Source organism: Tauraco erythrolophus, chromosome 1 (assembly GCF_009769465.1).
Source record: "Tauraco erythrolophus isolate bTauEry1 chromosome 1, bTauEry1.pri, whole genome shotgun sequence".
NCBI classification, from domain to species: Eukaryota; Metazoa; Chordata; class Aves; order Musophagiformes; family Musophagidae; genus Tauraco; species Tauraco erythrolophus.
In genome coordinates this window covers 41454957-41480579 of record NC_141465.1, presented here as the reverse complement: position 1 = coordinate 41480579, position 25623 = coordinate 41454957, and the positions used below count along the sequence as shown (strand labels likewise).

At 41.4% G+C, this 25623-nt stretch overlaps 1 protein-coding gene across 1 annotated transcript; it reads right to left on the bottom strand.

Annotated features, from left to right (window-relative positions):
* Positions 1-2728: 2728 nt before the first annotated feature.
* On the bottom strand, positions 2729-24494 carry TMEM47 (transmembrane protein 47). The gene is made up of 3 exons (XM_086608708.1): positions 24269-24494; positions 10668-10808; positions 2729-2936 (listed from the first exon to the last, which is right to left on the bottom strand). The coding sequence occupies exons 1-3, from the start codon at positions 24492-24494 to the stop codon at positions 2758-2760; spliced, it is 546 nt and encodes a 181-aa protein (XP_086464834.1). The 3' UTR covers positions 2729-2757.
* Positions 24495-25623: the final 1129 nt, after the last annotated feature.

The following is a 25623-nucleotide window of genomic DNA, read 5'->3' as shown; positions in this document are numbered from 1 at the left end:
AATTGCATCATGATCTATTTAGTTTGAGTTCAATGCTAAGGAAACAGACTGCTTGCCAGAACTGGCAATGGTAACGGAGGGGAAAAAAAGCAGCAGCAGTAGCAACGTAAGCTAAAGGTAGGTACCTAAACTCACATACCAGATGCCCAAACACAAAGGACCTGAGGAGTTTGAGAAGTGTGTTCTAATAGATGGCATTATCTTCAAGAGGGAAAGCAGGTGTTGAGACGGAAAATCAGATCTCTGACTCAAATACGAATGAAGAACTCTGTCTTTAGGCATTCACGTTTGTAGATTTTTCACCTGAACGTCTTTCATATTAAGAGCCAGGTGACTTGCAGAGCTCATGACATTAATTTGCATATGCCTTAGGCCTGACAGTTGTTTTCACTCAAATGGTACATAAAAAAACATTACTTGATAAATTAGTGGATACGATATGGGTTCAGCACTGTACCTTCTTGTCAGCATAGGCAAAGTGCCACCCAACGTCAGCACCAAACCACCGTTCCCCTAGAAAGGGGCAGAAGTCTTCTCACAGTGGGCTCCACTACGTTAACCTAATTCCCATGCCAAACTACAGTGCTCTCTATGCTGCTAAATAAAAGCAGAACTACACAGCTGTTCAGAAATATACAGAGTTAACTACAGATTGAATATCCGCCTTAAGTCAGTCTCAGGAAAAATGCAGAGTTACAAACGCTCTCTGGCACCTGTGAAACAAGCGGATATAATTTTTCCTCCCATCCTTTTCGCTCTCCAGGCATTGCCATACAATCCTTTCCAAGACAAGCTATCGTTTTTCTTCCCTCTAATCTAATTAATCACCAGTGGTCCTGGAAAGACTGCTGATACGGAATATTCTGCCATGGTAGTAAAGATTTAACTCCACAGAGCCTCAGAGTTTTATAAACCACCTCCGTACATCAGCAAAACTTTCACAACAACCTCCTAAAGGCGGCCCTGTGGTCCCACGGTCATCACAGAACCTCTGCGCCCTGCCAATGGTGGCACAAGCCACTGTAGATGTGCTCTCAACATTGAGTAATTCAGCAGTCTTTTTTTCCGTGGAACCAGCAAAACCATTTGTATAGAGGTGGATGGGCAACCCCAGCACATCTGCTTTTGCAGAGGCTCACATAGAATATATTTTAAATTTCTCCATTAAAAAAAAATAGTTATTTTTAAAGTCTAGAATTGTATAAAAATATGTTCATAATTAATTGAAAATACCCAAATAAGCAAATTGTAAACAAAAATAAAAGTGATGCGGATTAAATTCATGTAAAAGTTGCCCCTATTTTATCTTGGGTTTCATTTCATGTGTACAGTCTCTAGATGTTTTAAGTGGGAAACATACTAGAGCAAGGAGTAATTAGATGTACATAATGAGCCAGTTCATTACAATCTTTTGTTTTTAAAAACAAACAGATTACCTCCTGCGGTGCTAATGTTTTAATATGGACACGATGGGGTCTCAGCTGTATTCTTGATGATCAGAGACACTCACGACCTAACTAGGTTTTAAAAAATGGCAGTTTTTTCTTTGCAACAGCCTTAGAAAACAATTTTTAGTAAGTACTAGATTACACGTGGAATGGCAAGTAGTTATTTCATCCAGTTCTGCCTTAACTTGATGTGAACTTTTAAGCATTTCCCATAACAGAGTCTGTACAAGGGCATACACAGAAGACAAACCATTTTACATTTATTTTGTAACAGCAGCCAAAATCGGGGGTACCAATCCAAGACTCTCAAGAATGTGTACAAAGTTAGTATTTTAACCACTGCATCACAGCTCATATTACAATTTTAAGACGAATAATCTCTCTCCCTCTGCATTTATATTTGTATTGTATATATTCATTTATACTAACAAATACCTTTGAAAAATATAACTGAACTTGTTCCATATGCATTCTTTCCATGAAGCTGAATGGGTACTTAGGACAACTGCGATTCGTTCATGCATTTTAGATGCCTCAGGGACAGATGAGGTCTTTTTCTACTTCCCCTTATCTCCATCCTCCCAGCAAAATACTCAGAGCTGAGACACCTTCCAACTGCACAGTCAGAAGCACATGTCTCCGAGTCTGGACTTCCTTCAACAATCTGCTACAGCTAGCACGCTGATGTCAACTACCAAATCACGAAATCCTGTGTGGTTGGTGGCTTGTTTTTGTTTTGTTTTTTCATCATTCTCCCAAAAGACTGTTGAATGCAGATATTAGACAAGTCATTAACCAGTTACATTCACTGCCCTCAACAGAGTCGCTTGCAACTAATTCCTTAAGAGCTTTTCTGAGCGAGTAACAAGGGGCCAACACAGCCTATTGTACAAGATGCCATTGCCTGCTTCTCAGATGCTTGAATCCTCTATGATACAGGGAAACTTCTAAATGGAGCCTATACCAGCTGCTCTCCTGAAGGCAATAGCAGATGCTGGCATTGCATTCTCATTCCAACTAGTTTTCTCACAATAATCGCTGTCACGTAGATCCTTTTGCTTGTTGTCAGTAAAAACGAAGCTCATGTATCAGCAGCTTGCAGCATCTGTCTATGTAAGATCAGCAATCCTAGTGCTTGCAGTTCTTTTAAACGGTTGTAAAAGCTGGTTATAGTGTTCACACACCCGAAAGGCAAAGGCTATTTTATCAACAGAGCAGACTGTTTGGTGCTCCACAAGTGTTCTAAAAAAACTGTGAGTTAGAAAAGATGGGGTAATCCTTTTGTTATTTTTCTCTTCATTAAATGATCCTAGTAATAGTCTTCATAGTTCTTAGGGTTCAGGCAATAAAGAATGGCACCCCCAAATGAAAATATAGTTGCACCCCAAGCCAGGCCATAGCCCCAGTTGAACTCATGGTATATTTTCAAGCTGACCGTTTCGATGAACTTGATTGGGTAAAGGACTAAGCTGCATACCTGAAGCACAACTGAAAGAGAAAAAAAAAGTCAGACAAAGCCTTAATTCTTTTCCATAAAACAAGGAAAACATCACATAACTGAAATTCATGTTAAAAATGCTCTTGGTGCATTTTTAGCTTGTAAGTAAGTACTGCTCTTTTTGAAAAAGGTATCACCTTCATTTCATCCACAGAGAACAGAGCAGTTCTTCCGTATTCCCTCATCGATGAACAAATGTTTTTGCTACGGAATAAAGCTGATCCTTCAGATGTCCATGAAATAAACAGTGAAAGCAATCTTTTCCCAATTCTTTTCTGTCTCTCCTTTGTATTTCAGTTTACAGTCATTATTCCTTCCATAATAACAAGACTAAGATAATTTATTCTACAGCTATTATAAATAAGTCAAGAATAAATGAATATTAAGAAATATAGCGCAGAATCAAATCATTTACTTAGCCTAGAAATAATTCATTGTAGCAGGTGATACATATTTATGTTCAGTACAGACTCACTGAATTACATATTTCACATGCATTACTGTGTACTGTAATCAGAATTAATGATATTGTTAGAGAGAATACCAAGGAATCTATAAAGTCTGATCAGTCATTAAACTTCCAACCGGCAAAACATTGCCTTGTATTATGAATTTAAGGGGTGGGTCAAAACCCCTTCGTGATGAAAAAAAGTTAATGAAACCAATCAAATCCAAGGCAGGAAAAAAACATAAAATCATTACTTTCTACTGCACTGTCTCCCAGAGCCACATCTCTTGCAGCCTGATCCACACGTCTGCAGTGAAATTCAACAAACCTGCTAATTATTGTGTTAACATCAAAAAAAAGCCCACATATAGTAACGTGAAAAGGAAAATACCCAGACGAAGAATCCCAATTTTCACAAGAAGAATTCAGTTTCATAGGCATCCATTCTCTTTTCAATGCAGGTGCACTGTTAATAGTGTAATTGAGACAATTGTTTCCAGGGAAAGTAGGTGAAAATTTCACTTAGTTTGAAGACAAGAACAAGCTGTATGATGTAATGATTCTTCAGGCCTCTAGTTCTGCCACCCACAAAAGACTAAACATCACAGGAATGTACAAAACATCCTTATTGCCCTTCAAATATACGATATGGCCTTACTGCAATGCTCCTTTCTAGCATTTAACACCAGCAATTTTTAAAGACTTCAGCACGCGGCTTGACTCTGCAAACTCCCCCAGCCCCTGCTTACGCTCAGGGCGGACGCATCCACAAAGTTAAGCACATGCCTAAGTATTTGCGGGTCTGAGAAATACTCTGATGAAAGTCCAATGGTATGCAATGTATTGCCGTAACAACTACTTTCTTTAACACTGACTGGGTCATTTTTTACAGTTTATTAGGTATTGTAAGAAGAACAAATGCTATCTAGAGAATTGTTATAAAGCCAGTGCCAATATAAAATGCCTGTGAATAATAATAACAATAAAAAAAAGACTACTTTGGACTACAGAAACCCTTCTGAAATTACACTGAGAAATTACAAGAAAATAAAATAACATTAATTATATTATCCTACTGCTTGAACATGTTGCACACTCAAAATCTGTCATTTTCAGTCTCACATGCACTCTTTAGTGTTGTCAAATGGGCCCCTTTCATTAGCCCTGGAGATTAATGGTCTCCTGTCCACTGGATAGGGACTGGTATGGGGAGATGATTTCCAATGCTCATTACACTTTAAAAAACACTCATTGGAAACTTCTCCCCCCTCCCCCTCCACTTAGCCTACAGACTAGTCCTTGGACTCTTACTTGAGACTGACAATCTGAATAATGTTTGCGTAGTGGATTTTCTGATGTGGATACCAAAATCCATAGGATTTTTTTAATCCTGAAGTTATTGAAGAATTACTTTGTGTTATTCCATTTTAATATAATTTTTGTCTGCCAGCTCACAAAATCCTGTGAAACGCTGGAGAAATTTTGACAGAGTACACTAGGGGAAGCACCTACACTTATGAAAAGATTATGCATTCCGATTCTGCACAATGAAAGCATCATTACACCAAAAATACCAGAACATACGCTCAGCTTTCAGACACATCTTTAAGACCATTCAAAGTCAAAAAAGATTTCCTAAGATGAATGGATATTAAGCAAGTTCTTCAGTGGCTTCCTGAACTGGGGCTGCAGCATCTTTGCCGAGTCAATATAGGAATCGCTCTGCTGTGCGCGTGTCAAGTCCCAACCAAGGAAGCACTCCACCTTCCCTCAGTCTAACACATGAAGTATGCTGAATTTTAGTCTACGGATCAGACTTGTCAAAACAAAATAGTGATTCTGTTGGAAGAGAAACACGCGGCTAAAGGAGCAACACCCACAACAGGTACTTTAGACATTTTTATAGTGAGGGTTTCCGCTTTTCTTATTACTGGTCCAGCTACACTATTGAAAAACTCAAAGGTAAGCGTGGGCAGCAACTGGCAAGTGGAAACAACCACACTTCACAACACTGCCATCACTTTGCACTTTTTTTTGCCTCCCGTCATTGTTGCTCTCTGTAAAGTAGGAAGGGACCTGTGTAGGCTAGAAACAAGTTATGAAGTTATGAAAAGTGACCAGGATGACCCAAAAAGACACTAAAACCAAATGTTTGCAACTACTGATCTGCTTCCAATGAATTTAAAGGAACTCCATGCTATGTTGATCTGCTTATGGGAAGTGTATGTACCGGCTTTCTTCAGAAGCACTAGTCTTTTCCTGCAGAAAAAAAGGCTGCAAAAGAGACCTTAAAAAAAAAAAACCTCACTTCAAAATGCTGCTCAAAAAAAGACCAATCATCTCAAACTAGACTATTCACTTCCAGTTTAGATCCATTTTCATGACTAGCACTATGATGCTTGCAAGACAATTGCACAGAAACAGGAATGCTAGTTTTGTTCCATTTACATTAAATATATGCAACTATATGTACTCACCACATTAAACATGCCAAAATCACAACAAACGCTTTAAAACGTGGAAAATATAATCTTTTTTCCCTTGTTCAAATGTTCGGCTATAACAGCTTTGCTGTCAAAAAAAAACCTTGCAATGTGGCTTTCTAATTGGTCTATATTTATGAAATGGTGGTGCTGGCTAGAGTTCTGTATTTCTGTTTTCTACACCATTCCTCCTGCTCATGCACATGAGTAAAGCACTTCATTAATAACCAATGGGCATTGCAGTTTCAAAGATTAACATGTATGCAAACGCTACCCAGGAAGTTGTTTGTATTTAATACAACCTGTGCAATTAATTTGGGAAGCAGCACGAAGAGAAAGGGGGTTCATGCTTACTTTTAAAATATTGCTAGCTTAAGAACAGTCCACCCTGCTACACAGGAAGACCAGGAATTTCAGCAGGAGGCCCAGCTGGCGAAACACGGAGTTTCTCATGAATGTGCAAGAAAGGGGCACACAAGAGCAGGAAACAAGGACAGACAATGAGAGGGGAGTATAAAAGCACTGTTCTGATACTTAGATACAAAATCAGGAAGTTTGAAGCCCAGCTAGAGCCCAACATTAAGCTGGGAAATGGCAAAAAGGGTGATAAAGAACTTCCACAGGTGCATTAGTTGCAAATGAAGTTCAGAAAACACATTTCCTATGATACATAGGAAAGTCAGTCTAGTGACAGATGATGCACTGTAATGCTTTCTCCAAGTGACATGGTTTGGGAGGGTGCCAGCAGTGCAGGAGCAAGTTAGGAAAGACTTAAGAGTTGTATTTAAGAAAAGGGTGGATGAACTGCTTAGGGACATGGTTTAATGGGGGATTAGGGACGGTTGGACCGGATGATCTCTAAGGTCTTTTCCAACCTAGAAATTCTATGATTCTATGATTCATACCTACGGGGACAGATGAGATTGGCCCAAGGGTGATGAAAGAGTTGTCCAATGTGACCGTGAACATGAAAAATCACAGCGATCAGGAGATATTCAGATGAATGGAAAAAGGTTAATCTTGTGTCCACTGTTAAAAAGGCTAGAAGTGGAAAATCTACTGAATTATAGGCTGGTCAGCCTCAACTCAATCCCTGGAAACATTATGGAGTATAACCTCTTGGAGTCCACCTCCAAGAACATGCAGAACAAAGCAGCAATCAGTAGCGAACATGGCTTCACCAACTAAGGACAACGGTCCAGAAAGCTGCCAGGAGTCAGAATCTTGGAGCAAATCATCCTTAAGAGAAGGATAGGGAGCTAGGTTTATTTAGATTCATGAAGAGGCAGCTAAGGAGCAATTTCAAACCAGCCTACAGTTATTTGAAAATGTAGCTGCAACGACAGTATAAAAAAATACCTCTTCTTTGTAGTGTCAGGTAATCTAAGATAATGGCAGTGGACACAAATCTCAGCATCAGAGATTCAGGACAGACATCAGGAAAGAAAAATATTGTTAACGAAGGTAGCATGACACCAGGACAATATGCCTGGAGAGGCTGTGGAATCTGCATCCTTGGAGTTCTTCAAGACTGGTCCAGACAATACTGCAGCTGATTGATCTAGTGTCAGCGATTGTCCTGCCTCAACAAGAAGGCTGGATTACGTGACCTACAGAGCATCTCTCCTATCACTATTTCTTTGATGGTATGACTCTTTTTGCCAGCCTGTAGCAACTTGCATTACATGCTACCAAAGTCAGTCCTACTTTTGCAGACCATTCCACCAATTTCTGAAAATCAAATGCTGTCCTCCAGTGTATCTGCAGTTTTTCCTAGCTTCGCTGTGAAATTTGACAAGTAGACTTTTATTCTATCTTCCATTTCATTACAAAGTAGATAATAGCACAGAACTCAAGACGCAATCCAGTCGGACTGTGCTCTGACTCTGTCAGAACAGAAAGATACATCCTTTAAGTATTCTCCAAATATTATCTGCTGTCATTTTTTTACCCTCTCATCTATAACAATTTCACTTAGCCACTGCTTCCCTAGCTTACACGTAAAAGCATCCTGTGAAATGTGTTAAAAGCTTAGTAACCTTGACAGGTTATTCTTCTAAACACTGTTAAAACACAGCCCCAGAAGGCAAACGTCTTTTCAATTACCTTTTTCATTTGCTTTTGCAGACTTTCAACAATTACACTTTCTCTTTCTACCCCTAAATTAAGACTCAGTTTGCACTCAGTTATCTAGTAACCATGTCATGAGACTCCTATACTGACAAGTTTGTAAGCTTGTACTTTGAGGATGCAGCTTTCAGGGCCAGTTTGGTTCAGGAGCGCTGACACCCCAGCAAGTATGTGAGCTGGTGACCTCTACTAGATCAAAAATGCTGGGAAGAGCTGTATGAGCCAAGGTGACTCCACACCAAGAGTGTCCTGCAACTGCCTCTCTGTATGCTCCACATTTGTCCATTACCTGAGGTATTCCTGTTCCTCTCCCCATTATAGAGAGCTGACAGTATGTACTTTAAACACATTCACATCTGTTGATCACTTGCTGACTCAGTATCTAAGTTGAATTATTTTTTTTGTCCCTTTGCTTTCTCATCTCTTCCAATCCTAGTCAATCTTCTTCCTTACGTACAGAGTCACTAACTGAAACCTGACACTGAGAAAAAAAAGAAAAATAAACAAAAATAAATCAAAACTAGAAGAAAAAAAATGTCTTGAGCCAACTGTTTGGGCTTTAAAGTGCCTGGAAACCACTTTTCCGTTTCATCCATTCTCCTACACAGTGACGTTTTCTACCTGACACCGCACAGATCATTAAATGTTTCTGGGCAATTCATCCTGTGTCCTTCTTCCAGAGGCAGCTGGTAGACTCTTCAGAGTCACACAGAATATTTGGTCTTGCCAGTAGATTCACAGGTCAGGGCAGGGTTCATCCTCAAAGATCTTCAGTGAAATCCACAGGGGAAGGTTTGAAATCCATGGACAGCAGCATAATGCAGAAACTCCACTATGCTGCAATCTTAACTTTTCCCTCTTCACTAGGGGACTCCTGACATAATTTTTTCAAGATACGCCAGTCCATATTCACCTCTAAAAATAGCTGACATCAAAGATAGTATCTGTAGGAAATGACACTAACAAAGTCGGCCTCAAATCCCAAAAGATTCTCCTCAGATCTGCAGTTAATGAAGAATGGGGCAGGCTGTCTCAGCCTCATCGTCTCTCCTCTTCTTCTATGTTTCAAGTCATGGTTATTTAAAACGCACGTGCATACACACACTCCCAGAGTCAAAGGAAAGAGGCGCGCACTGCTCATGAGCTAAAGCACCAACATATTTTCCTTTTTAGACACAAGTAAGCATTAAACCTCCCTTCCCTCCCAACTTTTGTAGTAAAGACTAGAACTAATTTTATGCAGAGGAAAATGAATCAAGCTTTAAGCCAAACAGCAGGATTTGGGGAACTTTTTTTTTTTTTAAGTGCAATCTTAACTACATACTAAACGAGCAATATGGCAAGATAGGCAGTGCATGGCTGAACAATTACTAAGTTACTACACAGTGTTATGAGAAATTAAGTCAAAATCCAAACAAGAAACGACTACAGAAATCCAATAATCTCACTTCAAAGTTAATTGCCTAGTATGCTTTATAATCTCAGAATTAAAACTAAATTTTAAAATAATGGCACCAGTGCCTTATTTGTTCCACCAAGGAAGCGATGTGACCCATAGAACAAAAATATATGATTTCCGCTCAGGAAATCTGATCCTAGGTTGCATTCATTACCTCAAACCAAATGAAATATAACCTACCAATGTCTCTTGGGCAAATAAAAGTGCATCTTGAAGCGCAGCGGCTCCATCAGAGCAACATTAACAGCAGAGGGCAGCAGGAGCCTTCCCGGGAGCTTTGTCTCATTCCCAAACACCCTGAAAATTCTGTGCTCTTATCTTTCCATATCCTTGTAAGTGGCTTTTTTTAATACATCCTGAAGACTAGCTTCTGTCATCTTCTTCATTACGGGCTATCAGAAGCGGTTTAAAGCTGCTGGCTCCAATGCAGATATGAGTGACAGGATGAAGGCAAAACACGCTTGGTGAATCTCAGGAGAAACAGAAACATCCGTAGCTGACTAAGCCCCAAAACACCAGAACGTACAAAAGGAGATGATTTGATATTGTAATTATACCTCACTGGACCAGTCTTACGGACAACTCAGATTCACAGGTCTCCCTTAAGATTTTGCGACAGTTTATATAAAATGCTCCATTTTCATGTTTTTAAAACCAAACAGGGACTGCACTGTGACAGCTTGTTAAACTACTAAGTAAGCAAGCTGACACAATGAAATTAATTTCTCATGGCACAGGGGCATACATAAACACCTTGCAACATAATCCTATTTATTTTCACATGTAGGGCTTCAAGGGTTCACACTTGAGCATCAATTTTCCTGTTATAAAATTGTAAAAGGAAGAACATTTAAATAACAGAAATGGCTTTGCACAAAGAATAAAAATGGGGACATCGAACAGCACAGAGTCACAGACTAAAAACAGTACTTTGAGATTTACCCTCTGCAGTTTCCCCTGCTGCACGTACTTCACGAAACAAGAAATATAGCATGAATAAACAATTGTTTATGAACAAATAATAGTGCAACTGCAAAACCAATTAACGTTGTGCAGAACTGGTATCCTAAAAAACCTCACTGGAGTTAACACAGGTAAACCAAATGCCTGCGAATTAGTATGCAGAACAAGGCACATCTTCCTTCACAAAAGTGAAGCTGCTCTCATGAAATTTTCATAATGGTGCCAGTAATCTGCTTACCTGCAGCGAAGAGCATGACTGCAACTGGTCTGTAGAACCGCCTCCGAGATCCCACGCAGATAGAGATCAACCCAACCAGGAAAGCTATGAGGATGATGGCAGCACCACCCAACAGCAAAGCAAGAGTAGCTATCTGCCAGTCTAGGGGGAAAAAATAAAATTTCAGTAAAGAGCCCATAGGCTTGACAGAAACAGCAGAATCCGAGGAACACAGAGCCTTCATCAAGGCTCGGGTAAATAAACAACTGTGCTTTGGATTTCTTTTATCCTAATTAGTGAAACACCTTTATGCAACAGATGCAACTCAGGAGCAAAGTGCCACAATCTCCCACGCTTGATTTCAAGGCTTAGTTGGCCTCGTAGGGATTCTGGCTCGAGTAAGACTGAATGATTTGGTACCCTGGTTTTGTCTAATTTAGAATGAGAAATTGAGGCTGCACCAGAATTAGTTAGTGTGTGTTAGCTGACCCCTGGTCTGTTGTAACTTTCTCACAGGAAAGAGTGAAAGTCAAACCTCTGCTTGAGCTGATTAGGGTGACATAGGAAGGGAAATGCATGGAGGCTGATCACAGACTCCTGTCACTTGGGAAGTACCAAGGCCATACAATATGAAAAGGAAAAGAGTATATAAGACCTTGTCTCTCTCCAATAACAGGCATCAAGAAAAAGATTCAGATCACTCCTGTCTATCACTACTACTACGTAGTTAAAGGAAGACGATCTAAAATCAGCTCGTGGGAAAAAGACCTATGGATTCAACACATCTCATTAGTTTGAAAATACTAGCAGTCATATGATATTCAGATTAAATTGGCCAAGTATGTTACATAGTTCAAAGAAAATAAGATTAATTATTTCAAAAATAAATTTAGAGATCTTAAGGTTATTTTAATAAGAACAACAAAAATATCACATTCTCTTTTTGAAAAAAGCAAAATTCAGTGTTTTAAAAACCAGTACACTCAGTCTCAAGAGGGATCTAATCTGCTGAAGATACCAATAGTGCAGCTGTGAGGTTTGGGAATGGAAGGCTGGCAGCTATTATCACCAAAAAGTCTTCATACATTACATGAAAAAGGATGAAGGAGATTAAAAGAAGAAAGTGAACAGAAGAGCTGTATAAGCATTGCTAAAAAAGAAAGTTATTTTAAAAGCGTGTTTGTGCAAGTACACACATTTATTTACATTCCTTTTAGAAATCCAAGCATGTTGTTTACTAATAGTTAAATTACTAAATACTCAACTTTCCAAGCTCTTTACTCCTTGTTTTCTTACTGGACCAAAACCCAAGGCTGGGAACAATCTCTCACTCCCCTACCTTCAGCACGCAATCTCTAACATCAGTTTGCTCTGTGTCTCATCGCTTTACTATTATTGGGATGGAAATATGATTTTAGTTACGGATGGGAATGTTACGAAGAGTGCTTTTTAATGTTGAAATGACCCTTCAGAAACACCAAGCAGTTTGTGTACTGATGATTTAGAAAGTATTCTTCCAATATCAGAGTGCATTACAGACATAAAATACAGAAATAAATAAATAGAATGGACCACTTTGGAAGAACATGAAAGGAATTCTTGCACTGGAAAATTACATAGATACAAAGACTAGACACATAAATTCGTATTGTCCCAAAGTTAAAAGCCATACAAAATTGATGAAATAAATTAAAGTGTCAGATGGGAAAACTTAGAAACTAAGATTTTTGAAAGCTACTATAAACAATAAATTATTAAATGTTATCTTCACATCTATCAGACACCAAGGTCTAATGCAAACGAAAGGTGTGCAACATTAGAGTAGCAACTAAATGGAAAAAAAGTTGAGTATCCCATCACTTTCCAAAACCACACTGGCAAGACCACCAAACAAGTGAAAATAACTAAGACAAAGATGATTTAAGTGTGGGGTTAGAATACATTTTAACTTCCAGGACAGATATATCTGTGGATTTTGGAAAGGTTAAAAAATAAACTACCTTACTATAGTACTGATGTGGGAGGTAAAAGGACAAATGAGTGTTGTAAGACACCTACACTCTCAACTAAAAAAAGAACTTAGTTAAACAAAATTAATTTTGTGAGTAGGAGAACCTACTCAATGATGCTGACAGTAGGACAAACTCGAAGCTCTTAATGTTCCTCACCACTAGCTGAGGACCAGGTATTGAACTCTGTGCTCTGGGCCACAAAGTCTGGAACTGCCTCTTTATTTTAGCTGCAGCCTCTGTTCACAGGAGCGTACAATGCCACCAGCCTTTACCTTCAGCTGCCACTGAGAGGGATTCTGGTTAAAGAACATCCTGAAGGTCAGACATTAGGCACAAAGAATACTGGACTGAATTTCCCTATATTGCCTATCATGGAAACCACATGTTCAAATCTTCTTGTCATTTTAGCAAAAGCCATAGCTTTCAATTTTGCAAGCTATTTGATCTGGTGACAAAATAAAGCTTATGTTAGACTAAAGAAGTTAAACCTTTTGCATGGGACTTCTACTTAACAGCAATTATTTTTTAAGAAAAAAATCCAGGCCACTGGACTTTATACAGAAGAAAAGAAACATCCAAAGAAAATTGAATCACTACCTCTAAAGGAAGAACACCCTGTAAGTTAGATTGCTGTATGTGGTTATATTGTTGTAGCTAACGCAGTTTTCTGTAGTGTTCCTCGGACTACCCAGGAGTGATTTGTAACACACAGCATCAAAATGGGAACAGCAGATTGCTCTGTTACAGAGTGTTACTGGTACACAGAACATAAACATCATAAGCCTACTTTAGGTTATCCAAAATACACTTGCACAATTTCTAGGCATGCACCAATCTTGCAGGATTGCTCCGTTCAGGAGCCTCAGCACTTCAGTGAGACTGCTTGTTCTCACAGAGAGAGAAACATGCATAAACATAAGCAAAAAGGGACCTTATAGATGATAATTATTAGTTTCCTGGATTCAAAACACAGTTTGGTTACATTTCAAGAATGCATATCAGTATTTTTCACAGCACATCTACAGTTTATTTACACTACATATCCACCATCTAAGAAAAATGTTAGGAACTAGCAAAATCACACTCACACAAATCTTAATGAACATTTAGATTTCAAAAAGCCCTATCATCTCACAGTCGTGCCCGAATTAAATCACTTTGTTGGCTGACAACTGCAGACAAAAAGCATAACTTCAGATTTTTTTCAATGTTCATGATCTTAGCAGTATGTTAAGAATTGCACTGATAATGCCACCTATCCCATCTGAACAATCAGAATTCATACCTTTGGACAATCATGTTACTCAAGATAGATTATTAAGAAAAGCGTCACTTAATGTATACTATTTTTAGGTCTGAAAATCCAAATATGTTTCTGTACTGCACAAGAAGCATCACAATGTCTGTAACCATGGGAAATATATACTGCAGTTTTGATGAAGATGATAGTGTTCAGATGATTTTTATTATAACAGTCTGCCTATTAGTTTAGGGATGCGGATTTCAATGTTTGGAGACATATATATATATATGAACCTGGGTATTTAATATGTATTTTCAAAATATATGTGGTGATACATACAGCACAAAATTCATAAAAATTACCATTTTCAGAAAAAAAACTAAACAACCGCCCAAACCATGATGATAATGTTTCTTTTAAGTTAATTCCTCATACAAAAGCTAGTGCCTTTTTGTAAGGACAGCTTGGTGTCACTGCCCTTCGGAAATTCTGGCTGTTTCTTAATGACATGGAATCAGAGTGTTAATTGCACACTGAAATGTGTGACTCTCCTCCCTTCTTCCCCCCAAATGAAATGACCTAAGGCTTTAAGCTGTATATTCATTTTTAATTAACAGCAACTCTATCTGCTCTATTTCTTGGGCAAAATAATACTTCAGTACTAGGATAAAATCAAGAAAAGCCATAAAAGAAGAAGAAAGCATCTCGAAGTTCTGGACTGTTTAATTTAATAAATAGGTCATTTGTTAACACAAAAAAAGAGAACTGCAAAAGGCTAGCATTGTTATAGATTTCATGTTTTCAGCAAGCTCCCCAAAATTGAAATATTTTCTTGTAGAATACCATGTAGATAAAAGAAGTGGACACAAAAACATACTGTGCCATATGCGAAACATTTGTGTATATGGCTCTTTCAGATAGTGCAAATGAACCAAGTTAAACTCTTAAGAAACAATCAAGTATTCCTTTCTTTCATACAATGGTTCTCCACTAAGTCCTCTCATATAGACAGAAGAAAGAAAACACATGCAGCTGTTATATGATGAAGGTAATGACAGATCATCTTCTAGCACTAAACAAAACCTTGGTAAGAAACAAAAACAGAACAATACTTTAAGGCAAATTTTTCTGATACATTATAAACCTTCCATTTATTATGCACCTGCTCTCAGCCAATAAGTATTCTTAGAAATTCTAATATAGCATTTAAATTCAAGAATAAGGAATTTGAAAGAATGTGTCAAGTAAAGCATAGAAAGTCGAGGCAGCCACACATAACAAATTAAATATAACCCACTGAATGTCATAACAATCAACTAAGATAAATAAGACAGCTAGAGATATTCTTAATTGCTTCACACTAAAAACTATTTCTAAGTTTATAAACACTCATCAACTTAGCCATCAAATAGCCGATGAAAGTTTAATAAGTGTAGTGATTACATAAAAACACAAAGACAGAATGTAGTTCTCAGAAGTACATTTGTCACATGATCAGTACAATTTCCTCCTTCAGCACGATCAGATACACAGACTTTTGTGGAAGGCTAAACTCCATTAAATTCAGTGGTCTAGTAGAAAATGCCCCTGTGCATGGCAGGAGGGTTGGAACTATACCATAAAATCATGGAATGGTTTGGGTTGGAATGGATCTAAAAGATCATAGAATCATAGATCATCTAGTTTCAACCCCGCTGCCATGGACAGGGACACCTTCCACTAGATCAGGTTGCTCAAAGCCTCATCCAACCTGGCCTCAAACACTTCCAGGGATGGGGCATCCACAACTGCTCTGGGTAACCTGTTCCACTGCCTCCCCACCCTCAGAGTGAAGATTTTCTTCCTTAGATGGAATCTAAATCTCCCCTCTTTCAGTTTAAAGCCATTAAACCCCTTGTCCTATCACTACATACCCTTTCAAAAAGTCCCTCTCCAGCTTTCTTGTAGGCCCCTTTAGGTACTGGAAGGCTGCAATAAGGTCTCCCTGGAGCCTCCTCTTCTCCAGAAGGATGATCTTTAAAGTCCCTTCCAACCCAAGCTATTTTATGAAACATTGAGGTAAAATAAGTACACCATTAAGTTCTCACATAAAGTTATTCCACAGAGAAGTCAGTCCTTTGGAACCTCACCTGAGCCAAAACAATGTTTTTTTTAAGGAGCTGCTCAGATGAATTCTGGTCTGAATGAAGGAGATATTGGCTAAAGTTGGGAAGCCCGGTGTCCATAAGTTACTGTTCTGCTCCATTTGTCACCACAAGCATAGTCTTTTGAGACTCTGTAGCATATAGTTCTGCACGCTTCAAAGAGAAGTGTTCCAGCACAATCCATACCAAACCTCCAGTAAGTTTCTCTCGCCACAGCTTTCCACAGGGGAGCCTTGTACAAAACCACCAATAAATAAACATTTTCTGCTCGTTATCAGTTTGCATAGTATGCTTATTACTACTAGTTGCTCTATAGATGAACTCTGGCTTTTACATTTTCTTTTTATTTTATGGATTGAGAATAAAATTTTCCTGAAGTGGGGAAATGACTTGTGCGCGTGGATCCTCAAGTCACTTAAACGCTTAAGAAAGTATTACCAGAGCTGTGAGAACCAGCCAGCTGTGGATGAATACCAAATTTCTTTCAGACAGAACTCACTCACTCTACACCAAGGCTTTCTTCTGAAAGCGTGAATTTGAACACATGAAATAACTATGTGAGGTCACACATATGTTAAAAAAAATCTTTTCATAAAAGAGAAAAAAACAATTTTCTGTTGCTTCTTCAACAGGAGATTTACGTATTGAGCTATTCCCTAAGAAATCTGTCTTCATCCACACACAGTAGCATGTGGGACGAAGCCCTCAATAACCCAAGTCTCACACAACACAGGTGGGCTTAACAGTGAGGCTTTCTCACAGCTCTAACTCACCAGCATTTTGACAACGCCCAAACAGAAATTTCAGCATTTTATGCTGGGTGCCAGAATCCAAAAGTGCCTCCTAAGGATCAATTCAGAGGCTCCACATAAGGCATCAGTCACTTTCCATTTACTGTCCAAGACACTTATAGGATGATTTAGTGTTCCTGATGCCGAGTGGAGAATCATTTAGAGCCAGTCAAAGAAAAAGAGAACAAGTGTGGAGATGTGCCCAAGAAACAGCTAACTGGCACAAACCCGGGTATACCTCTGTCTTGCTGAGCGGCAGAACGTTAATGGCGAAGGATGGCAGCTCACTAAGGAAGGAGGAAAGGCAGGCACCTCCTTCGCTGCGATATACCAGGGGCTAGAGGGCTTCTCAAAAACTGCAAGGTCTTTGCTTCCCAGCTCCATCTCCAAACTTGAACCTCTGCTCCTATTTCCCAGAAGAGTTTCTAACCACTAGAGTACACTGAAACCACTCTCCTCTTCTGTCTGTCAGACCCAAGCTGGAAAAAGATTAAGCATGAGATTTACGGGGTCTGTGAACAAATAGGTATCCAAATCTGAGTCTTGCTTTGAAGTGCCTCTTACGTAACTGGCGCCTTCCAACTTTCTGGCACTGTTTATGCACCTTTCCATCGACGGACAAAAATACTGAGCATTACTGTAAAGCAGCCCAGACTCAAGGCTCTCACCTTTGGGGGATAAAGTCCTTGGCAGTCACCTACAGAGCTGCATGCCTCTTGCTTGGGCTTCTCCTACAGCTTTCCTTTTCTCCACAGCAAAATAACCGTGATCAGAGGGGAAGAGGCCGGCTCCATTGCAGGCAAGATAACAGCCCGCTGGCAGGATGCTTTGGGCAGTAGGTGCTCTACCTCCTACCCTCCTGAGCCTCAGCTTCTTGGAACAGTCTCTACAACATTCTTGTGTAAAATACAGACTGCGTTAATCTGCCTGATGTCTCCACTTCAGCTGCCATGTTCATCAGACCATGTGTGGCCCTGAGTCTGCTGGACTCGGACTTTCTGTGTGCTCCAACACCATCACAAGCTTTATCTCCCATCTCTACAGGTGATCAGACTGAACAACAAAAGCAATAAAAATATGTTAAGTGACTGCTGTTGTGCAAAGGAGTGCCTGGGGGGGTTACAGATGTACGAGCAACTTGAAACATAGCAGGTGCTTGCTCATCTGCCCACTGACACACATCTCTCCTGAAGATTAAAGCTTACATTCCTTATTTACACAAAATATACACACTTTGGGTTTTTTTTTTTGGTACAGCTGCTCTCTGAGCCATGGCCTCCCTGTATTTTAAAATCACCGAGTAAAATCCTTTAAATGAAGTGCATCTTCCAGTAAAGAGTTACATACTGCCATTATATAAATCTTTAATTTTATTATTTAAAGGTAACATGCATTGCACATCACTTTTGCCAACAGAGGACTTCAAGACAAGCACAACGCTACAGAAAGTCATGTAATCTATAATTCATTCACAGAATAGTACAGCATGTACTCAGGCATTTCTTCCATTGGATACACGGCATTCTTCTGAGATTAGCTCACTACTATGCTATTTTAACTATTGGATATTCATTCATTCAAGAAAAAAAGAAAAAACCAAACGAAACACACACACCCACAACTCCAAGAACCTCACAAAAGCCTGGAAACCTTAGAATTATGTCATTAGGAGAGAAGTGTAGGAGATGTGTTATACAAGCTTTTCAAGAAAAGCTCACCTTTTCTGACCTCTTCTATATATACTACTACATTTTAGTAATCTGAAGAAGGAAGCAGTACACTCCGCATTGGAACAAGAACATAATTATTTCCCACAGTTACCGATGTTCTTCAAGCAAACTGGCAATCTTCTGCAATTTTCAAAACTCATTCCATTGTTCCTTGAGAAAAAACAATTAGCATTTAAAATAGTTCCAGGAGTACTTCCCATCAAAATGATGGCCTTTATATTATAGAACTGGAACAAGTGAGAACACATAAAGCAATGCAGCTGGATAGACTTTACACTGCCTCCTGCTTGCTACCTTGAATCTTATGTGGTCATCTTCGGCCACAAATCAGTAATAGAGGCAAAGTTGCTCTCTACGAGATTCTAAATATAAAATCTCATTGAATATTTAAACCACTTATTACCCATAACACAAGGAACATCTTTTAACTTACTGGTACAAGACTTCTTTATTAAATAAACAAGACTTAAAGCAACAGGATACATCACTGATTTTAAAACTGCAATGAGCAACAGCAGTAACAATAACCCACTAAGGCTAGAAGTCTTCCCTTATTTATTGATTTTTTTTTTAGAAGAGTATTATCAATGACAAGGTGTGTGGTGCTCTTGACCTGATCAGAAAAATTCACACATTATGCACGAATGTGCTGTAACCACGTCTCTTAGCTGGCTGGAGAAGGGTGGCTGAAATGGTAGTCTCCATCATGCTAAAAGGTCTAGATCTGTACAGGAGTCTTATATACACTGCTCCCAGAGAGCATGGCCTTGGGAAGCCTAAGGCTAAAATATCCAGTCCCTTTGTTATAAGGGGCAGCATACCTTAAAACAGTCTATCTGGGGCTACTGTGAATTTGTTGTTAACAAATTCAAGACATTCTGAACACACCAAAGGAGCCAGGTAGACATCAGGCACATAGAGAATATCAGTCATCATAGAATCACAGAATAATTTAGGTTGGGAAGGACCTCTGGAGGTCATCTAGTCCAGCTCCCTGTGGAACACAGGGCCAATCTCTCGAGCCAGACGCAACTTCAAAGTTACATCAGCTTGCTAAGGGTCTTAGATGGCGAGTTTGAAGTAGTATGGCTTTTGATTTTATACCTGTCTTCAGATAAAGCGTTGGGGATGATTCTTAAAGACAGTAATATGTAAAATGACAGACTGTAGTTTTCAAAACCAGAAGGAATGTTTTATTAATTCCTCCTTACATTGTATGAGCCATTTTCTTCAGACTTAGTAAAATTACATTTGTTCTTATGTTATTTCATAACAAGCTATCAGCCTTGCCGAGCTTTTTACAAATATGTGTCAACATCAACTCTGAGCAATGATCCAGATCTTCTAAGGAGGAAGCTGCTTTTGAGCTAGCAATTTCCCCTTGGAAGAACTCCTTAGATTCAAAACAAGCAGATACCATCCAAGACTACTGAGCCACGTTAATTCAGATATCTGCATCTAATGTATAATTAAGGTTAAATCTCTTCAAGTGCTACCAAATGAGCAGCCTCTGATGCTTTTTTTTTTTTATTTTAAGAACAAATTAGAACAGAATTATGAGCATAAAACTAGACTCAAGTTGTTTTACTGCACTATGCTGTAAGTTAAGCTTACCTTTATGGTTTGTTCACCACTAGGTTTAAACACATACAGAGACCCTGTTTCACTTCTTTCCTTGAGACTGTTTTGTCTTTCAAACATTCACGGACAGTTCTTAAAGAGTATAACATTCTTAAAGAAAACTGAATGTTGCATAAACAAATATACAGGTTGTTAAGTAACAGAGGCACATACTACCATAAATCAGAATGAACAGTTAGCCAGTATGAAACTATTCAAATGTATTTTTTTTATTTATGTTATTTTCACAATTATCCGAAATGCTGCAAAGGAGCCATTGTTTTCTATGAGTAGCTTATACATGTACTGAAGTCAAAACACACTGTTTACCTGCAGATCCAATTCTATGGAACCATTTATGTTTTCCACATCATATTTGTGTATCTTTGATTTAAAGAAGCATAATGGCTGCAATCTATTGCACAAATTCAAGTTTACTGTTATTAATTCTGCAAGAAGATGACAACTAGCTGTACAAGTACAGACACATCAGGCAGTTGTACAGAAGATGCACTTAGTTTTAGGCAGATGCTGTGATAGAAATAAATATTCACACATAACTTAACTCTTCATAAATCTGTAAATGAACCATCACAAATTAGACATAATCCACCTCAAACGAGGTCTAAAAAAAATTTTTGTTTAAAGACACCAAAGGAACACTCCAAACCCCCTAAGTTGTTGTTTTTTAGTTTAGTACATGAGTTTAAAATACAGCTGACTTAAAGATAACTTGTGCATTAGCCAATTCAAGCTTTGATCATAGAAAATAATTTTATGCCTAGACAGCTGGTGAAATTGTAAAGCAGCATTGCTGGATCTCAAGATTTTATCACAAAGCTTTCCATACTGGCAACTTTGTTAGTTCTTCAGCTCCTGAAGTTGCTGTTAGTGGCAATTTCAGAATTTCATCAAGGGATGAAGTAGACAAGGGATATGTAAGAATACCTTTCCAGCTCATGCAATTACAGGAAAAAAAACTGAACAGGTGATTTACATAGACCCTGAAGACTCAAAAAGAAGCAAAGCAAATTAAGATGAGATATTTTATAATCTTCAGATTTCTAAAAATTAATTTGACTCACTATTTTACATATGTCAACCGGCAATATTGTGAACAACTTTAAAAGCAGCACAAGAAGAAACGATTGCTTGCAAGCTATAAAAAAAGCCCTCAAAACAGTGAGTGAATGAATGCAAGGACACATACTCCAAGCACTTGCAATGCTCAAGGAAAACTGAGAGGGATTATTTCCTGCTATAACAGCCAATGTAATCATGCTCTGTACGATTCCTCCTGCTCTCCACTACCATGTTGCCCTTTTGATAGCAGACAGGGGTCCTACGTCTAATTACAACAAAGGTTTTTAATTAAACCCGGAACATGCTTTAACAGCTTCTAGCATGAGCCTGCCCTTGATGGTGCCACTTGAGGTGCTCTCCTTCAAGTGATGATGAAGTAAATCTCTTAAAACCATGGGTGAAGATGCCTTTTTCCTGTGTGTACTACCGCTTTTCACAGCTAGCTAGCTACAAAGCTGCTTGCACTGGTATCAAGCTAAAAGAGCTTTCCTGTGGGAGCTCTCCACTATCTCCAAAATATACCGCTTGCTAGATTCTCTATGTAGAAGGAAAGTGCACTTAATATATATTAAGGCAAGCACACAAAACAGTCTCGAATATGAGCAGAAGGCAAAGGGAGAACAGTACAGTTTCTCATATTTCAGGACTCCTCAGAGTGCAGCATTGTGTGCCAAACATGAGGAAAATGAAGGGTTTATTCCAGTCACCTCAAATAAAACAATCATTCACTTCTTCCCCAGTAGCTTGTGAAACCTGGCTCCACTGGGCTGTAAAGTATCTAAGGAAAATGAGTAAAGCTCATTCAAAGAACTTGAATAAAACCGAACAAGCAGGAATTTTTGCACAGGGCAGAAGAAAGCACCAGGAAAGGGCAAGTTTTCAACACACAGTGTCGAACAAAACTACATTTCATTCCTATCCATCCTCACCCATTCATCTTCACCTTCCCATAATCAGACAGGTGACCAATAAAGCAATGAGAGGGATTAGCATCCTCATCTGCTGTTCCATAAGCTGCCCTGCTTTTCTTAATGTCCCACTTTTGTGTGTGTATATGTGTATACACGCATGTGGGGGAGAGGGGAGATGGATTGAGGGGGGAGCCCAGTAAAGTGTGTGCAGAGGTGGGGGGATCTGAAGCAGTTTCTCATTCAAGCCATCTGAAAAGTCTTTCTGCAGTCAAGGGGATACTATTTCAGGAGACAGAGAGAAGGGGCAAAGGATTCATGTTGCTAAGGAGACACGTAGAAACTGACATTCCTACATAAATTTCCATTTATACTGGGGAAGGAAAAGAAAGCTCTCCAAAGTTTGTGTAGACACCCTGGTAACTGATTGAAACCGACATTTCTTTACAACTCGTTTTGGCATTACATGATTTGAAACAAAACCCCAAACAACATTCAAATCCTCCAATATCACTCCACACAATGACAGGAAAAAAAAACAAAACCACACCACACAGCAGCAAAGGAACATGTGCAGTTTCTCCTCAGTTTTTTTCCCCAGAACCTATACAAGGATTTCAGAGAAGCCAGCAAAAAGGAAAAGCATCTAGAATATACAGTCAGCCTCTTGCCTTCTTTCCCAAAACAAACATCTTGTCCCTGTATGATTTACCCAACCAGAGAGCACAGCGATCCAAATGGATGATTTAGCAGTGCAAGCTTGTGTGTGGGGAGAACAGGGGTGGAGATGAAAACGAGGGTGGGGGAAAAGAGAGGCTGGCTCCATTTGTCAGTGTTTCTTTTGGGACTCCAGAAGTTGCTACCAAGCATAAAGTAAATAAAGCAACGCAGTGAAAACTGAAACAATTATCATACTACAAAAGAATTTACTGAAAAATATTCCGCCAGCATCTTGTTTATGTCATTCACAAACAGTTTTGTTTTTTTAAGTGCTCCAAGCAATAGTGAAATAGCATTTAAAAAAAAAATAAAAATAAAATCTATACCAAAGACCTAGAAAGCTGAAGAACGAATGAGCATCAAGAAGTCAAAACAGGGAGCGTGGCAATAAGGCAAAGGACTACAAAAGACGATGGGAAGGAAGATCAGTACCTGCTACAGACACACAAGCACAGCCAGGGGGAAGGGGAGAGCCAGAGTCCAGACCTCCTCACTGGACAAAGTAACAATCGGACTTTCCAACACTGGTGACTTCGGCAGAGTCGGGGAATTATAAGATCTCTGATCCTCAACAGATTTTCATCGTGTGGGAACAACTGCCACACGGAAAAAAAAAATCACCAAAACTAATCTAAACTCAGTATCTTTTGTGAAAACACAAAGGCAGGTACAAAATCAGTCACCCCTTTCGCTCAGAGGAGCCAGCCTCGCATCTCTCCTGCACCCCAGACCATCACGCATGGAGAGGGACGAGCCGAGCACGGACGCTCCGCGCTCCAGCACACGCTATTTGCAGCCGCCGCCTTCGCCCCGACCCGCACGCCAGGGAGAAGCGGAGCCGGGGCAGCGCAGCCCGGGGAGGGCAAGCGCCGGGACCGGGGAGGCAGGGACGAGGAGGGTGAGGAGCAGGACGGAGCGACTCAGGAACAGGAGGGCCGCAGAACAAAGGTGCCGGGGACTTTTCCCGGCGGCGGCCGGAGCGGGGAGGAGACCGGAGCAAGGCGAGGAGACCAGAGGGAGTGCGGGGCATGGCGGGGCAGGGCCCAGAGCTCCGCTCCGGTCCGGGAGGCTAGCCCCGGGAAAGGGCTGGAACGCGGTACCGGCGGAAACGAGGGTGCAGGAGAGGCGACCCGGGGAATGCTGGCAGGGCAGCCAGGGCACGGGGGAGAAAAGTCTCAGCGCCCGGGGTGGGGCCGGAGGAGCCGGGGGCGGCCGAGGCGCGGGTGAAGGCAGAAAGGGCTGAAGGAGGGACGGCGCAGGGGGCAGGCAGGGGGCGGCTGCGGGGTCGGGGTGCCGCCGGCGGGGGAAAAGCGGAGCCGGGGGCTGGGCGGGGGGGAGGCCGGGGCGACCCCCGGGGCAGCCGTATCTCACCGCTGTGCAGCGTCGACTCGCAGAGCCAGCTGTCCAAGTTGCCGGGCTTGCGGCAGGACTCCCAGAGGGACAGGTAGTACTGGTGGTCCGCCGTCACCCAGGCGGGGCTCAGCACGGCTCCCAGGTCCAGGCACAGAGCCAAGAAGATGCACACCAGTCCCACCAGCTTCAGCGGGGTCAGCACCGAGACGCGCACCTCCTCCATGCCGCTGCCGGCCGAAGCCATGGGGCCCAGGGGGAAGAAGGAGGAGGAGGAGGAAGAGGAGGAAGACGCGCTGCCGCCGGCCCCGAGGGGAACAGGAGCGAGAGCCCAGCTCCGCGCAGAAGAAGCAGCGAGACCAGCGCTGACTAACGGCGGGGAGAGGCTCTGGCAGGCGGCGGGCAGCGCCGCTCGCTCGCTCGCTCGCTCCCTCCCTCCTTCGCCGCACTCCCACCCGGTGTATCAGGTGCAGCAGCTCCCCCTAGTCCCCTCGGCGCCGCCCCGCCCGGCCCGGCCCAGCCCGGCCCGACGCGCCCTCCCCCTACCCGCCCCCGCCGGGGGAAGGGGCGGGAGCTGCCGCGGCGTGCGGGAGGGGGCCGGGAGCGGCGCGGGGGCGCGGCCCCCGCCGGCTCCGCTCCGCCTCGCCGGGGCGAAGTTTGGGGAACTTTCCTCCCGCCGCAGGCTTCGCTCCGCTTCCCGGCCCGCCCCGCCGCCCCTGAGCCGCCTCCTCCGGCCCCGGCTCCGCCGCCGTCCTCGGCCGCGCCGCGGGTGATAGGAGAGGGCACCGGTGTGCCCAGCGGACCCGTGATCGTGCCCGCCGCGACCCCGCGCGTGGAAGCGAAGAGTGTCCCGGCCGGGCCGGGCCGGGCCCGGGCGGGCAGCGGGGTCCGTGCCGCCCCGGCCCCGCTTCCAGCTCCGCGTCAGCGCGCCGCTACGGCGGGGAACCGGGAGAAACGAAAGGCCGCCTCGGCTGCAGGATTAGCGGTGCCTGACCTTGATTCCTTTTCTGAAGTGACCTTTAAATCGCAGGTTGTTAGTGGAAGGTTTAAAAAGTAATTCCGCGTGTCGTTGTTCGTGCGCGGACGTACTTGCAGTTCCCGCTTCTCTCTCCCGGCAGCGGCGTTTCTGATCCCAAATTAAATCTTGAGGAAGGATGAGCGCCTTGCCCGCTTTTCGTTTCATCTCTGTTTATTTTGCTTAATTAGCATTACGGTGCTCAGAATGTCAAGGGGAAATGTTTTGGTTGGTTATTAAACATAGATACTAGTATAATTCACTGTCTAAAGCAGCTCTCCCTCATGAAGATAGAAAAACACACACGAAGATAGAGTGTAATGTCCATTAAGGATTATTAAAAAAAAAAGGGGGGGGGAGT